The 14034-nt window shown below is 33.8% G+C and overlaps 1 protein-coding gene across 2 annotated transcripts; it reads left to right on the forward strand.

The window, feature by feature from the left end:
* Positions 1-409: 409 nt before the first annotated feature.
* Positions 410-12132, forward strand: LOC140836244 (N-terminal acetyltransferase B complex auxiliary subunit NAA25). 2 transcript variants are annotated; one of them, XM_073201621.1, is made up of 19 exons: positions 410-764; positions 848-1007; positions 1097-1215; positions 1330-1404; positions 1961-2054; positions 2163-2281; positions 2615-2685; positions 4009-4141; positions 4226-4401; positions 4849-5051; positions 5721-5851; positions 6993-7069; positions 7675-7749; positions 7917-8109; positions 8461-8580; positions 8827-8965; positions 9231-9271; positions 10679-10942; positions 11195-12132. In XM_073201621.1, the coding sequence occupies exons 1-19, from the start codon at positions 618-620 to the stop codon at positions 11885-11887; spliced, it is 3030 nt and encodes a 1009-aa protein (XP_073057722.1). In that variant the 5' UTR covers positions 410-617; the 3' UTR covers positions 11888-12132. The 2 variants fall into 2 exon arrangements, with proteins under 2 accessions (XP_073057722.1, XP_073057723.1); XM_073201622.1 differs by lacking the exons at positions 410-764; positions 848-1007 and having other exon boundaries at positions 1334-1404.
* Positions 12133-14034: the final 1902 nt, after the last annotated feature.

Here is a 14034-nt window from a genome sequence, read left to right on the forward strand (position 1 = left end):
AGGTCATCCATAAAAAAATATTACTTTTTATGTTAAGAATATTATTTTTTATTGTGTCACAGATAAAAATTCGTGAGACCGTCTCATCGAGACGAGACGAGACGAGACGAGACGAGGGTAGAGTAGATGCTACATGTGAGGGCAGTGCCCTCACAGGATCTCAGCCATTGATTTTACATGGTGATTAAATCTGAGCCTTTGATCATTTCATGGGGTGTATGTGTGTTTAAATCTGGGCCTTTGATCATCTCATGAGGACAGTACTTCACAAGGTAGGGTGAAATAAACCCGAGACGAGACGGTCTCATCTTTTAAAAGAACGGTGTATTTAACTAAAAAGAATTCGGAAAACAAAAATTGACGGAGAATCTAGCAAAATGGAATAGAAAGTGTACATGCGTAGTATGTACGTTCGCGGTTAACCTGTGACAAAATAAGCAGTTGCAAGAAAATTCCTAGTAGTTATTCTCATGTCCGAAATTGCCCTTCAAAACCCCTAACACTGAACTCCGTCGAAACTACTGTCCGCCACTGCAAACCCTCCGCCGCCAAAACCCGTTACGATCACCGTCGCCTCCGCTCCATTGAAATCCCTAACTTCCGACCGTGATTCATAAATGGCGTCGAAAATCGGGTTAGCGGGTGGTATTCCAGAGCGAAGGGTCCGACCCATTTGGGACGCCATTGATTCTCGCCAATTCAAGAATGCTCTCAAGCAGTCCGGTTCGCTGCTTTCAAAGTACCCCAACTCTACATACGCGCTCGTGAGTCCGTTGATATTTTTTTTATGTCCTTTCTGCTTTGTGTGAATTCAGCAAAATCTCAGTTTTTGTTTCAAACCCTGCAGGCTTTGAAGGCTTTGATATTGGAAAGGATGGGAAAGAATGAGGAAGCGCTATCTGTTTGTTTAAGTGCCAAAGATATTTTATTAAACAATGACTCCAGTAACGTTATTGACGATCTTACTCTCAGCACTCTGCAGATTGTTTTCCAGCGGCTCGATCACTGTTCGTACCATTCTAATTTACCTATTGCTTAGAATTTACAACTCTCCAGATTTGATGAATATGGTGTTTGATTTTATACGGAATGGCAGTGGATATGGCCACGAGTTGTTACGAGTTCGCCTGTAGCAAATATCCCAACAATTTGGAGTTAATGATGGGATTATTTAACTGTTATGTGCGTGAATATTCATTCGTGAAGCAGCAACAGGTTCATAGATGTTTTTTTCCGGGCGTTTATTCTTTATTTGAAAACATCCAAGTCATATCACATGTGTGAATTCTTGTATGCGGTATAAATTTAATTCTTTTATTGTTGTCATAGATAGCTATTAAAATGTACAAGATTGCTGGCGAAGAAAGGTTCCTAATGTGGGCTGTTTGCAGCATTCAGTTGCAGGTTTGGCTACTTCTGGTCTGTTGTATGTTCCATGTTTTTTAATGATCTTTTAGTTCTTAGTTCTTGAGGTAGGATTTGAACCAAGGCTAACTAGCATTAAGGATGTTTGGCTACTCCCTGGACTTATTTCTTTTGCTTTTTCATAAATTCCTGACAATGAATGGTAAATGGTTCTTTTTTTTTTAAAATGCAAATGGTTCTTGTGTGTGGCCAGTCTAGTGGTTTTATGTATTGGTCCAATTGTAAAATAATTTATGGCATGCCGTGACCAGTTATCAGTGAAGTGTTTCAGGAAATTTAAATGTTTTATGTTTAAAAATATAGTAAAATCATATCGAGATAGTGAATAATAAATCTGTAGTCCATGATAGATAATAAAGATGGGTTGCCCGTTATTCTTGAGTGTCTATTCGACCTGGTTAACCCGTTGATTATGCGAGCCAAATCAGTTATGAGTTCTGTAATGCCAAGGATACATTCTGGGCCATTTGCGATTTGCATATCATATCAATGCTCAAACCCTTATATATAGCTTTGGTGTTTTCACTGGTTTAAGGTTTGCTGCAGCAATGGGGGGGAGAAGCTTTTTCACTTGGCTGAAGGTTTACTCAAGAAACATATAGCTTCTCACAGCTTACACGAGCCAGAAGGTTCTTCTTCTTCTTTTGGCTGTTCGTTGTATGTTAGCTCGAAGGAGATGCATAGCTATATCTGTTGGGGACTGTTTTGGTCTCTGAAGCAAGTAATTTATGCTGCAGCTCTTAGTGTTTATATAACCCTGTTGGAGCAACAATCCAAGTATGGAAATGCATTGGAGATTCTTTCTGGGCCACTAGGATCTCTCATGGTGATTGAAGTTGATAAACTTCGTTTACAGGTACTATCAAAACTTTTTTTCCTGCAATGTATCTCAATGGCTGCTTTGTTTCGATTTCACCATTTTCAACAGAGTCAATGGAAACTGGTTATTTTCCTGCTGTTAAGAAGCTCGTGCATCTGAAAAGATATGTGGTAACTAGTAAAAGAAGTTTATTTGGTAAATAAACAAGAAATCAGGATAAATGAAAGTTTTACTCAGTTCACTCTTATTGAAATATTTGAGTTTTGACCTGAATTATTGTGATCAGACTGATTGATGTTAGATTTTATTTGTTTATGCCTCAAAACAGTTCTTTATTTAATCTTGTTCACTGTAACTCTAAGTTGACAGGGAAAGCTTCTTACCAAGGCAAGAGACTATGCTCCAGCAGCTGAGTGTTTCCAGAAAGTCTTAGAACTATGGTATGCCTCTTAAGCCACCAATTTCAAGAGCCATATACCTGAGTCATTCCTGTTTATTTGTTGACATATTATCTAGTTTATCTTAAGCTGCCTAGCTACTTTGTGTTTGATTGACTCCTTTATTTTGATATTTTATCAAAAATCAAACCATGAGACTTTGTATTATGTGGTGCTGTAAGTGGTGGCATCTACAGTGTGCGGAAGGTCCCACTACACAACGTCACAACCTATGGTTTTACCACCCTCTCTCTCTCTCATAGTTATTCAGGGCGTAAGGCGCACTAAAGCGCTTGGATATCCTGGAGCTTGAGGCGCATGACGAAACACACGGTTTACTTTGTAAAACGCATTTGACATAAATTTTAAAATTGAATATATATAAAGTGATCTATAATATAATATTATATAAATTAAATATTTTTTCATTAATATTGCAAAAATTATAAATATAATTTTTAAATTGATAATGTAGCGTAATCATAACCAGGAAAAAATTTAATCATCTAAAATTCATTAGTAAATTATCAATTCATAATATATCAAGAAAAAAACTTCAAATTTCTAAATCATCAAATTCCTCAACATCCTTCTCAACTATATCATCATCATCTTCCAACAATAACGAGGCATGCATGTAGAAGAAATCAGAGTAAAAGTTTGCATAGAGGATCACGATATCATCTAAATTCTAAAGTTCCTCTTTTATCCTCCTTAACTATATCATCATCATCATAGGAGGAAGAATACAGTAAAAGTTTGCATAGAGGGCGTATTAACTTTCTGGTAAGATTTTTTGCATAAATGAGTGATAATAGGGTTTCTTTTATCATTAAATAGCCACGAGTTTTGCTAATCGGGCTTCAAAATTGGTAAGGCTCGAGTTAAACTTTATTTATCTACAAAATATCAGCCCACTTCTTTAAAGCGAACGCTTTAATCGCGCTTGTTTAAAGTGTTGCGCTTGGTATTGACCCAAGCGCAATGGCGTCTGGCGCAGCAGGCTTATGCTTTTAATAATTATACTCTCTCTCAACATAAACATCTAGATACCACCATAAGATTATAGAATGGTGGTAAAAAATGTTATTTTTGGCACCTAAGCTCTTATGGGCATTTAAAAATGGTGGGTAGAAATGAGAATCCTACTGAGGCTCAACTCCTTTTGTGCATAAAAATGATATTAAACATCCTAGGATGAAGTTAATGGCGAGTACTTGGCATTTTTCTTCTGAGCTTGAAAGAATGATTCTCCCTTTATATTCACCAAAGCACTTGAGACAATATATTAGACTTCTGAAAATACTTTTCCTTTTTTTCTTGGAGTCCCGATGACTGGGAGTGTTTCCTGCAATACCTTGGCTGTCTGCTGGAGGATGAAAGAATGTTAACCAACACGACTGATCCTAATCTATTCATCCTTGATGAGTGCAACAATATTCAGTTGGAACCAGAAGTTGTAAGTTCTTGTAGTTCCCGGTTAGAAAAGTATTCGCAACACTACTTTGTACTGAATTTGATAATGTTTATCTTTTCCATACAGTTTGATTCGCGTATGTCAAGTGCAGTGAACTTTGTTCAGAAATTAATAGCGGCAGGCAATAATAATTCTTTAAGATGCCCATACTTGGCAAATCTTGAAATTGAAAGACGAAAGATTCTGTGTGGAAAAGGTGACACTGACAAAATAGTTGAGGATCTGATGCAATATTTTAAAAGGTATTTCGTTACTTTGACTGGATTATCATCTACCTTTAGCACATTGGGCTTCTATGTTGACACCTTAATTCTTCTGCTTGCTGGCTTGTTTTCACATTCCTCTCCACTTCTTCTTATGTTCTCGTGTCAATCACCATGTAATGATCATGACTAGTGTTGATTTGGGTTTGTCTTCCTTACTGGCTCAATGTGGAGCTCTAATTTGTATTATTATCTAAATGCTTTCTGCTGTGAAATCAGATTACAGTTGATTTGGTATTACTCCAGGCAAGTATTAACATTATATTATCAATTATGACGCGCAGCATTACTACATTAGTTTCTTCCATGTCAATGAATTGATAGTTGATTCTATATGTGTCCATTTATTAAAGCTTTTCCCATTTTTAACTTAGTAATTTACTGCTTTACGGTCATGTTGTTGAGCATTGGAATCTCTGGACACAGATTTGGCCACTTGGGTTGTTTCACTTCAGATATTGAGCTGTTTCTTCAAGTTCTTGATGATGAGAAGAAGAATGTGCTTTTGATGACATTAGAGAAGGAATTGGAGTTCAGCGGCGGTGTGCCAACTAAAGCACTTGGCCAGTCCACAAGTGTCCTCAAAATTCGGAACTTCATTGGCAACATGTTCATTCTGCCAGTTAACGGTATGCCTTCAGGCAGTTCAATTTTTATCATTATTTTGAATTTAATCTTCACGAGGTTTGTTGGATATATCAAAAGACATGATGGGCTTGTAACTTGTTTGGGTTTGTTTTGGGGAAAATGTTTTGAGAAAATAAATTGTATGTTGGTTTTGTTTTAGCAAAATATATTTATTCATTTATAATTTAAATTATGTTAATTATTATTTTGATTATATTAATGTAGATTTCAAAATGTCAGGAAATTATTGGATAAAATTATTTTACAGTTTCAGACTAGTATATTTTGGGTTAGAATATAATATAATAATAAAATATTTTTTTGGAAAATATGAAAGTGTAGTTAAAAGTTATGATTATATTGGGAGATTAAATGGGGGAAATTAGTTTGGGGAAAGGAAATAATAATAAATGACGGTGTTTTGATTTTATTCTGGGAGATGGAACCAGAAAAAAAACAACTGCAAAGTGAATTTTTTCATTCTGTTTTTCTGGAGCCATTCTTGAGAGCTCATTGATCTTGGAATATTATGTGGCACTTGTTCTACACTCATCACTTCATCAAGTTTTTACGAACTTCCATATTATGTTACAAGTGTTAAACCTTCTTATGTTGTGTTACTCTCAACACTTTAGTAAGCACTTCAGCTTCTTTTTTTGTTATAATCATAGAAGTCGAGGATCAAGCGGTACACATGACACAGATGTTCTGTCAGAACCTTCCACTATCAAAGGAGCTTGATGCACAGGACAGTATGTACGGTGAAGAGCTTTTGTCAATGGCATGCGATGTTTTGGTTCAGGTATTAGTTTATGTTACTCCACAAATATACATCTGTTCTTTAATTTACATGCTCCAGATTTATAGTTCATCAAAAAAAGACTCGTCGAACTATCAGATTTTGGTTTATTATGATTATTATTTAAAAATTTGTGTCTTTACTTTATCAAATCTTGATAAAGCACATTCACTTGCTTGACTCATAAGTCATAACTCTACTATGTTTCGAGTGATGAAGTGACGAGTCTACCTTTCACATTCTACTGAAACACTTGGCACATAGCTAATTAAGGAAATATTTGGATGTCCTTATTTCTATCCCTTCTCTTTCTATTATTGCTGCACACTGATATAAAGCAGCATGAAAGCCCTTAAAGTTGGACATGGCATTGGAACTCTCAAACCTGGGCATGACATGCAAGTTCTAGTAAATTAGTGAAGCTCATACTTGAAACAAAAACTTTCCGCAGGAAGTTGATGCATAGTTAGGGACTAAAGTTTATTCTTGGTTCTTAATTTGGAAATATAGAAAAAAACATTTGACAATTTTTGGTCTATATCACTTTTGATCCCTGACAGATACTCTGTTTTAACTCTATTGTATTTCCGTAATAATCTTTCATTGCAATGCTTGTGGTTCAATTTTGACTACCTGATTTTGTCTTTCATTTTCTCTTCACCTGGAAGTTCTCATGATTTTTTTTCTCGAAATTCAAGGATAGGACAAGGTGATAGTAAATTTACCTTCACTTCAATCCATGTAGTTCATTTTCTGAAATTATTATTTTATTCAAGATTTATGTCTCCCTAATCCAGATTGATTATTTTGGACTTCTGATTTTATTTCCACATTTCCCCATAAAACTTTTATTCGGGTTAAACCTGTCATATCTTGCAAGAGTCCTATATTTGTTTTTATCCTCCAATTGGTTTGGAAACACATGCCTATTATACTGGCCTCGTGCATTCTCTTACTTGAATACATTGTTGGCTATTTTTGAAAAAATGAGAAAGTATCTCCATATCCTAGTTTTATTGACAATTTTTTTCTGTTTCATTTTTTGCTTGAGGCTTTTGATTTCATTTTCCATTTTCTTAGACCGATTGAACATGCAAATTTATGCAAATATTTTCCAGTAGTAATCTTTTAAGTTGTGGCTTAGCTTTTCTGGCGTACAAGGGATCTTGGCTATTTGCTGGAGTCTATCATGATTTTGGAGTTTGGTTTAACCATCCGGAGGTTAGACGTTGCTTTTGGCGATTTTTAATTCTTTATTTATCATTGCTCATAGGGATGGCCAAATTACGGAAATGAAAATTATCTAGGTTCTTTAAAAAAGCTTGTGGATGATAGAGATGCTGAAAGGAATAATTATTTTAAAAAGAATTTGTTAACAATAATTTATAGGTTTTGATATGTTATCGTATTGGATTTTATCTGTTGGATTTGTTGAATCAATCATAAGTTTGGCTACTTTAAGAGTAATCGCCAGCAACACGACAAATTTTATGGTGGCAGCACTTATCAAAGTTGTTATGCTACTACTATTTCAAATATTACATAGTGGTAGTAGGGCTCCATTGTTTAGATTAAATAATGGATCTTATATTTTACCCTTGGCTGTTACCCGCAACTGAGTGCTATTTTTTTATCAGCTTATAATTCTGAAAGGATCCCTTTTTGTTCATTTTAATAGATTTCAAACCCGTTTTAGCTTAAATAATTAGTTTTGTTTTGTAGACTTGCCAAATTTTTTGCACTGACTGTTGCTTTACTTTGTTCTTGCTTCAGACTTTGCAGGTCGACTTTTATCATTTAACTCGTGTTTTTATCGTGTTCCACAGATATGTATGGCAGTACAAGCTTTTGTTGGTCCATTTGTATTCTTATTGGAATTCACTTCCATTAGCTTACGAACGGTAGACTCATCTCTTCATCACATTTCTTTTTATTTAGGGAAGTTCTATATTTTTGCATATATTGTATTATTTGAATTTTTGGCGCCAGAATTCACTATCTGAAATCCGCATTCAGCTTTCCTTTTGCTTCTCTTGGCTCACTTCTAACTTTTCATTTTTCTTTGTAGCTATAAATCCTTGGATGTGAAGAATATTTTGCTGGAGACAATATCACACCACATTTTACCACAGATGCTAGCATCTCCAATGTGGGCAGATTTAAATGATCTCTTAAGGGAGTACGTCAAGTTCATGGACGACCACTTTCGAGAATCTGCAGATCTCACTTTCCTCGCATATCGCCATAGAAACTACTCAAAAGTATGAAGCTCTTACTACTGATTTGCGTAAAGTGCTAATATAAACTTCTCTCGGAAAGAATAGACCGAGAATCCAATATCACCTATTAACTGTTTGATATGTAAGAGACATCAGGTTGTATTTCTTTTTGGTCCATTACAATAGATAGCTTCCTATTTAATTCGAACTTTGGAATTTGAGCATGTTTAATTAGATGCTCTGTGTGAAAACTAAATTATTGTACAAAGAAACCATGTGAATATATTTTACTTGATTTCTATATCGTTCGAACTAAATATACTTTAAGCTGGAGTTTAAGCTTCTCCATCTAAATGTGCTGTGTGAAAAATCATTTCTTTCTCAATGTCTTAGGTGATTGAATTTGTCCAATTTAAAGAAAGATTGGAATGTTCAAATCAGTATGTGTTGGCGAAGATTGAAGCACCCATTTTACAGATAAAGCAGAACTCAAATAACATTGACGAAGCAGAGGTAACCATGTTATGCATATGTGACTTTCTAGCAGTCGCCTTTTGAGTGCCTTTGATATTTGGGTGAACATGGATCTTTACACCCTATGTTTGTCATTGAACATATGTGGTGTAGAAATCAATCTTTGGACTATGTAGATGGGTAATCTGGTTTTGCCCAAATTGTATCTTTTTGAAAGTTGTTGTATCTTTTTAAAAGATTATTATTTCCTACGTTGTATCTTTTTGAATGCTTATTATTTTTCAGTCCATCTTGGAGAGCTCGAAATTTGGAACTCATTTTCTTGAGCTCTCAAATGAGATCAGAAGCAAACCTTTGACTTTTAATGAAGATTGGAAGTTGCGACCTTGGTGGACGCCTACATATGATAAAAATTACCTCTTGGGTCAGTATCATTTTCTCCTTGTGATTGCATCATCACTCGAACTTTATTAGCTTCTCTCCCTGTGCTTGCATCATCATTAGAACTTGATTAGCAGACTTAATTGTAGAATATTCTGTGACCATTGTCCAAGGGTGATCGTAATATCTCTTACTTCCCCAATCTGTTTTAGGACGGGGTGTCACCATCTCGTTAAAGAGCTATGTTGGTACTTGATAGTTTATTTCAATGGTTACATTATGTACTAACTGCTACTCCATATCTCCAGGAGCCTTTGTAGGAGAATCTTATTGTCCTAGAGCAAACATGGTAAGAACTTCTATCGTCAACTAAGTATATTAGATATATGTTCATGGTGAACGTCTAGATACTAGAAGTAAAGAATCTTCACTATTACGAGAAACATCGATAAATGAACATGGAAAATTATTTACGTACTGGCAGGCATTCATAGTGGTCAATATTTCTCTATTTTGAGGTTGACCAGGGCTTATCTTATTTTTGTTGCCAATAATATGCTTTCTGTTAAGAATTTGAGTCCTCGTTTTCTGATATGATGAAATCCATATCTTACTTTTTCTTGTTCATATCAATGCCCATGCAACTATTATCTTATTTTTATGAGTTATAAAAGTGCAAAAGATAGCAGTATTTCCCTTTTTCAGTAGACTAAAATAACTTGGTATAAACTTTAGGAAATTTTTTTTAGGAAACGTGGATTTAGTAGGATAATTAATCATAAGGGAGTCCCTTTTTCTTTCTAGTGAGTGAGAAATAACCATTAAAATTTTATTAAGGAATGTGATAAAGGGAGATTCTTATAGTTTACTTTCGTCAGAATCTAAAACTGTTTTCCTTCTTTTTTAAAGAGAGAAAATCCCATTAAACTTGATGAAGAAGTTGATATGGTAATACAGTAAAATTGGAACTTTTTCCACAATAGATGGCTTAAGGTGCTATGTCTAACAGCGTTAGTTTTAAGACAACATGTAATGAAACAATGTCAGTATTTGACAATTGTTCCTTTTTAAGAATAAAACTTGTTCTGTTAAGATTATAGGAAAAAATAACGCCAGTTTTGTAAACATGCGATGGTTATCTTTTGATGTTGAACAACTAGAGAATGTTTCTGCCCTTTGTGATATAAAATCTCGTTAAAGTTGTTAAAAAAGTGTGTGGTGGTTTTTGTAATTGAAAAAAAGTGTTTGATGTTGTAACTTAATAAAATTGTCATTATTTTTATTCTGAAAAACTCAATAATTGAAAATATATGAATTTAGAATCACTAAGCATTAAGAAACACGTCTTGCATTAAATGAAAATATAATTCATTATTTTTTAAATTAGAAAATATATGAACTAATTTTTTTCATATATTAAATGTTTATAAATATTTCAAACTAAATGTTTACCATATTAGCTTGATTTAAACATTTTGCCGAAACCTTTATTACTAATGGATTTCCTAATTAAAATCAAATTAGGCATTTTGTTAACTTATTTTAGATTATCATTTCTACCAATTTTAGTTACTCTAATGCTTATGATACTTAAATGTAGCTGTCAGTCATTGAACGGATTTTTCCTTTTTCTTTTGCCTTTCTTTCCTTTCTATGAGTATCTTTCTGTGTCTGGTATTTTTCTTTCTTTCTATTTCCCCCCTATCTGTTTCAATATCTATACAGGTTCACTAAAATTACTCCACTCTATTCTCAGTATAACCAAATCAAACAGACAGAATCAAACTTGCTAAAATCGATAGAAAAGAGGTCTATCCTTCCACGGATGATCTATTTGTCAATACACTCTGCTTCTGCGTCAGTCAAGAAAAATATTGGAGCCAATGGATCGATTGTTGATCCCAAACTCTCAGTGGAACTAAAAATTTTACTGGAGCGCAATGCTAAGATATTAGGATTTCCCTTCATGAATGCAGTTGAACTTGTTTTGGAGGTTTCTAGTGGCCAGAAATTCTTCGAGGTATGTTCATTTTGTTCTAGCATTTTTTCTAAATCGTAGCCATTCTTGAACAAATTTGAGTTGGATCTGTGTCTTACAATTTACAAGGCTTCTTGTTGGAAGAGACCAGTTCCGTGGTTAGTTGGGGGTTTGGCTCTTCATTATGATTTTTCCTCATATTTGGACTCGGGGAAATAAAAAATAACACTGGACTGAATGAAAATGGATATCTGTAGAAGCAAACAAGATTTATTAATGTGTGCTCTTGTGCAGGAACCAAGTTCAGACATCATTGACTGGATGAATTTCTGCATTTTTTTGAATGCTTGGAATTTACATTCTCATGAAGTCATGCTTTCGGATGGAAGCGACCCTGGCTCTGGTACTTGGCATATTGTGAGTTCTTTGCTGAAAAAGTCCATAATAGAGAAGGTTAAATCTGCGGGGCCAGTAGTCTCTTCTCCTGGAGCCACTCTTCCTTTTCTGGTCCAGCTTATAACAGAGCCCTTGTCTTGGCATGGCTTAATTATCCAATCTTGTGTTCGCTCACTTGTTCCTTCAGGGAAAAAGAAAAAGAAAGGTGGATCTACAGAACAATCAAATTCACAGATTTCCCGTGCACTGCAGAATTCAATCCGGTCCCTCTGTGACACGATACAAATAGTTGTGAAATGGTTAAAAGAACAACTTGACAAGCCAGAAGATGAAAATTTTGAAGCCATATTTTCCACAATTCGGAACCAAAAGAATAACGGACCTGGCAAAGTATTCCAAGTACTGGAGTCTTCTCTCTCACTGATGAAGGATGCTGATCTAGGGGATAGAATTCTCGAGTCACTGAATTCTTGGAATCCGGCTGATATTCCAAGAAAGATCATTTCTGGACAAAATGATTTACTGTCAGAATTCCTCAGAATATGTGAATCGAAAATAAAATCATTACAGGAACTTAGTGTGAATCTGTAGCTCAAATTTCATCTGGATTTTTGAGGAGCGACATATGTAGCTTGCAGCTGCCATTTTTAAGAAGTTATGCCTTTTTGTAGTTCATTTTTCCTCTTAGGTTTTATTTCAATTCATCAATACATGGAAATGACATAAGAGATGTTTTGACATCCTTCTCGATTTGCCGACGTTGTAACATAAAAGAATAATGTAACTTTTCTTTAATTGTTATGTTGTAAATTGCAAGAAAATCGGTTAATTCGGCATTATTTGGTATCATCCCAATGTTTCTTTGCTGTGGTAAGTCCAGTTGTATCTTCTTCAGAGGAATGTCTGTTGTGTGTATCAGTGAAAATGCCTTCTTCATGCTATGAATCAACAGAATGCTCTGTTAATGGAACAGCAAGCTTGTTACTTGTCCCCGAGCTGGGCCATAATAAAAAAGTGAATCTGAGCCTTGATTGGATCTGTCGTCTAAGGCGCTGGTTGTGTTATGATTCGATTTTCCTTTTTTTTTTAATTAATATTTTTTTAATTAATATTCATCTATATATCTATATATATATTATATAAAAACATTCGGAAAATTCTCAAAAAGAATTGCTATAAAAGAAAATATTTATTAATATTAAGGTATTAACTTGTCACATTAAATATTTGAAAACAAGTAAGAAATAAATACATAATTAAATGTGAAATCTTTTATTTTTTTAAAAAAAATCAAAATTGAATTTGATGTCTTTTGGAATGCTACATTCATGTGTCTACACTGATTATATCATTTTATAATTTTGGTTATGATTTTGAGTTTTGTTTAATTTGTATATAATAAAAAAAGGATAAACCCCACCCTCGAGGGCCCCACACAGAGCCGTCCCAAGCTCCGGCGTGAAGGAAGGTAAATCAGGGTTATGTACCGGCAGCAGGTACTCAGAGGAGATGTTGGCCGAAGCAATTCACTATAAAAGGGGAGCCGAGACTCGAACCCTTGCCAACATGGAATAACAGTCCTTCACTTCAGACCCTTACCATACGGCCTATGCCCCTGGGGGCTAATTTGTACATAATAGTTTATCAGTGGGGTCTCTTTCATATTAAATAAAATATATAATACTACTTTTTTTTAACTTTTAAAAGAGTGTCATCATAAATTTTGGTATATTGATTGTCCTTAAATTTCTATTATTATTATTATTAGTATTATTATTATTATATCTTAATTAGAATTTCAATATAAATATTTTTCAACATGTTCCAAAAAATAATTAAAATTTTTAATCAAAATTTATTCATCTAATAAATTTTAAAAAATTTGACTTTTAAAAAAATATTTATTTATTGTTTAAATTTTGATGGACAAAATAATATATATATTTTAAAATATATTTTTTATTAGTAAAAATTCTACCCAATTAATATAAAGAAGTCAATTCAACGACAGAAGACAAGATTGTTATCCTCATTTAAATGTTATCTCAAATTATAAATAAATTATTTTATACAATAAGATTTAAAATTTAAATATATTCATTATATTATACCAAATAGTTTTAACAAATCTCCAAACACCAATATTTAATAATTTTAATAATTTACTACATAAGATAACATTACGTACATAACACGTAGAAAATACCAGTATAATATAAATTCAAGGTGTTACAAGGAATTGATAAAACAGTGTACATACATATAAAAAATTGATTTATATGAAAATCTAATTATGCATCTATTGTCTCTTATAGATCGTGCATGTTTTTTCCAATATCACCAGGGCTGCTTTACTGTGGTGCATGCATTTGCTAGCATATCTTGAATGCTGATTTTGACTATATGGATTATGTTCCATTGTTTTTGCAGCAGGTTGTAGTAAACTTTATTGTTAATGAGAATTTCAGTTCATAAACCTCAAAGTTGGGATCCCATTAACGACTTTTTAAAAAAATAATAACGAGCATGAATAAATTAGTTAGGGTAGATTACTTAATACACATTTCCTCTTAGGACACTAGTGCATGGTTCCATTACATGCATATATATATTGTCTGTTATATGACTCTCCGATGATATACCTTCATTCAATATATAATGTGACTGTATCACCAAATTTGTTCAGAATCAGACCCACAAACTTTCTTCAAACTTTCTTCGACTGTTTCATGTGTCCG

Source organism: Primulina eburnea, chromosome 1 (genome assembly GCF_022965805.1).
Source record: "Primulina eburnea isolate SZY01 chromosome 1, ASM2296580v1, whole genome shotgun sequence".
Classification (NCBI taxonomy): Eukaryota; Viridiplantae; Streptophyta; class Magnoliopsida; order Lamiales; family Gesneriaceae; genus Primulina; species Primulina eburnea.

What these genes read in the sequence shown, in the direction of transcription:
- LOC140836244 (XM_073201621.1), top strand. Translation starts at nt 618, where the DNA reads ATGGCGTCGAAAATCGGGTTAGCGGGTGGTATTCCAGAGCGAAGGGTC. An exon ending in CAGCTTACACGAGCCAGAAG is followed by an intron (nt 2,055 to 2,162) that starts GTTCTTCTTCTT and finishes TTTATGCTGCAG; the next exon opens with CTCTTAGTGTTTATATAACC. An exon ending in GTTCATTCTGCCAGTTAACG is followed by an intron (nt 5,052 to 5,720) that starts GTATGCCTTCAG and finishes TTATAATCATAG; the next exon opens with AAGTCGAGGATCAAGCGGTA.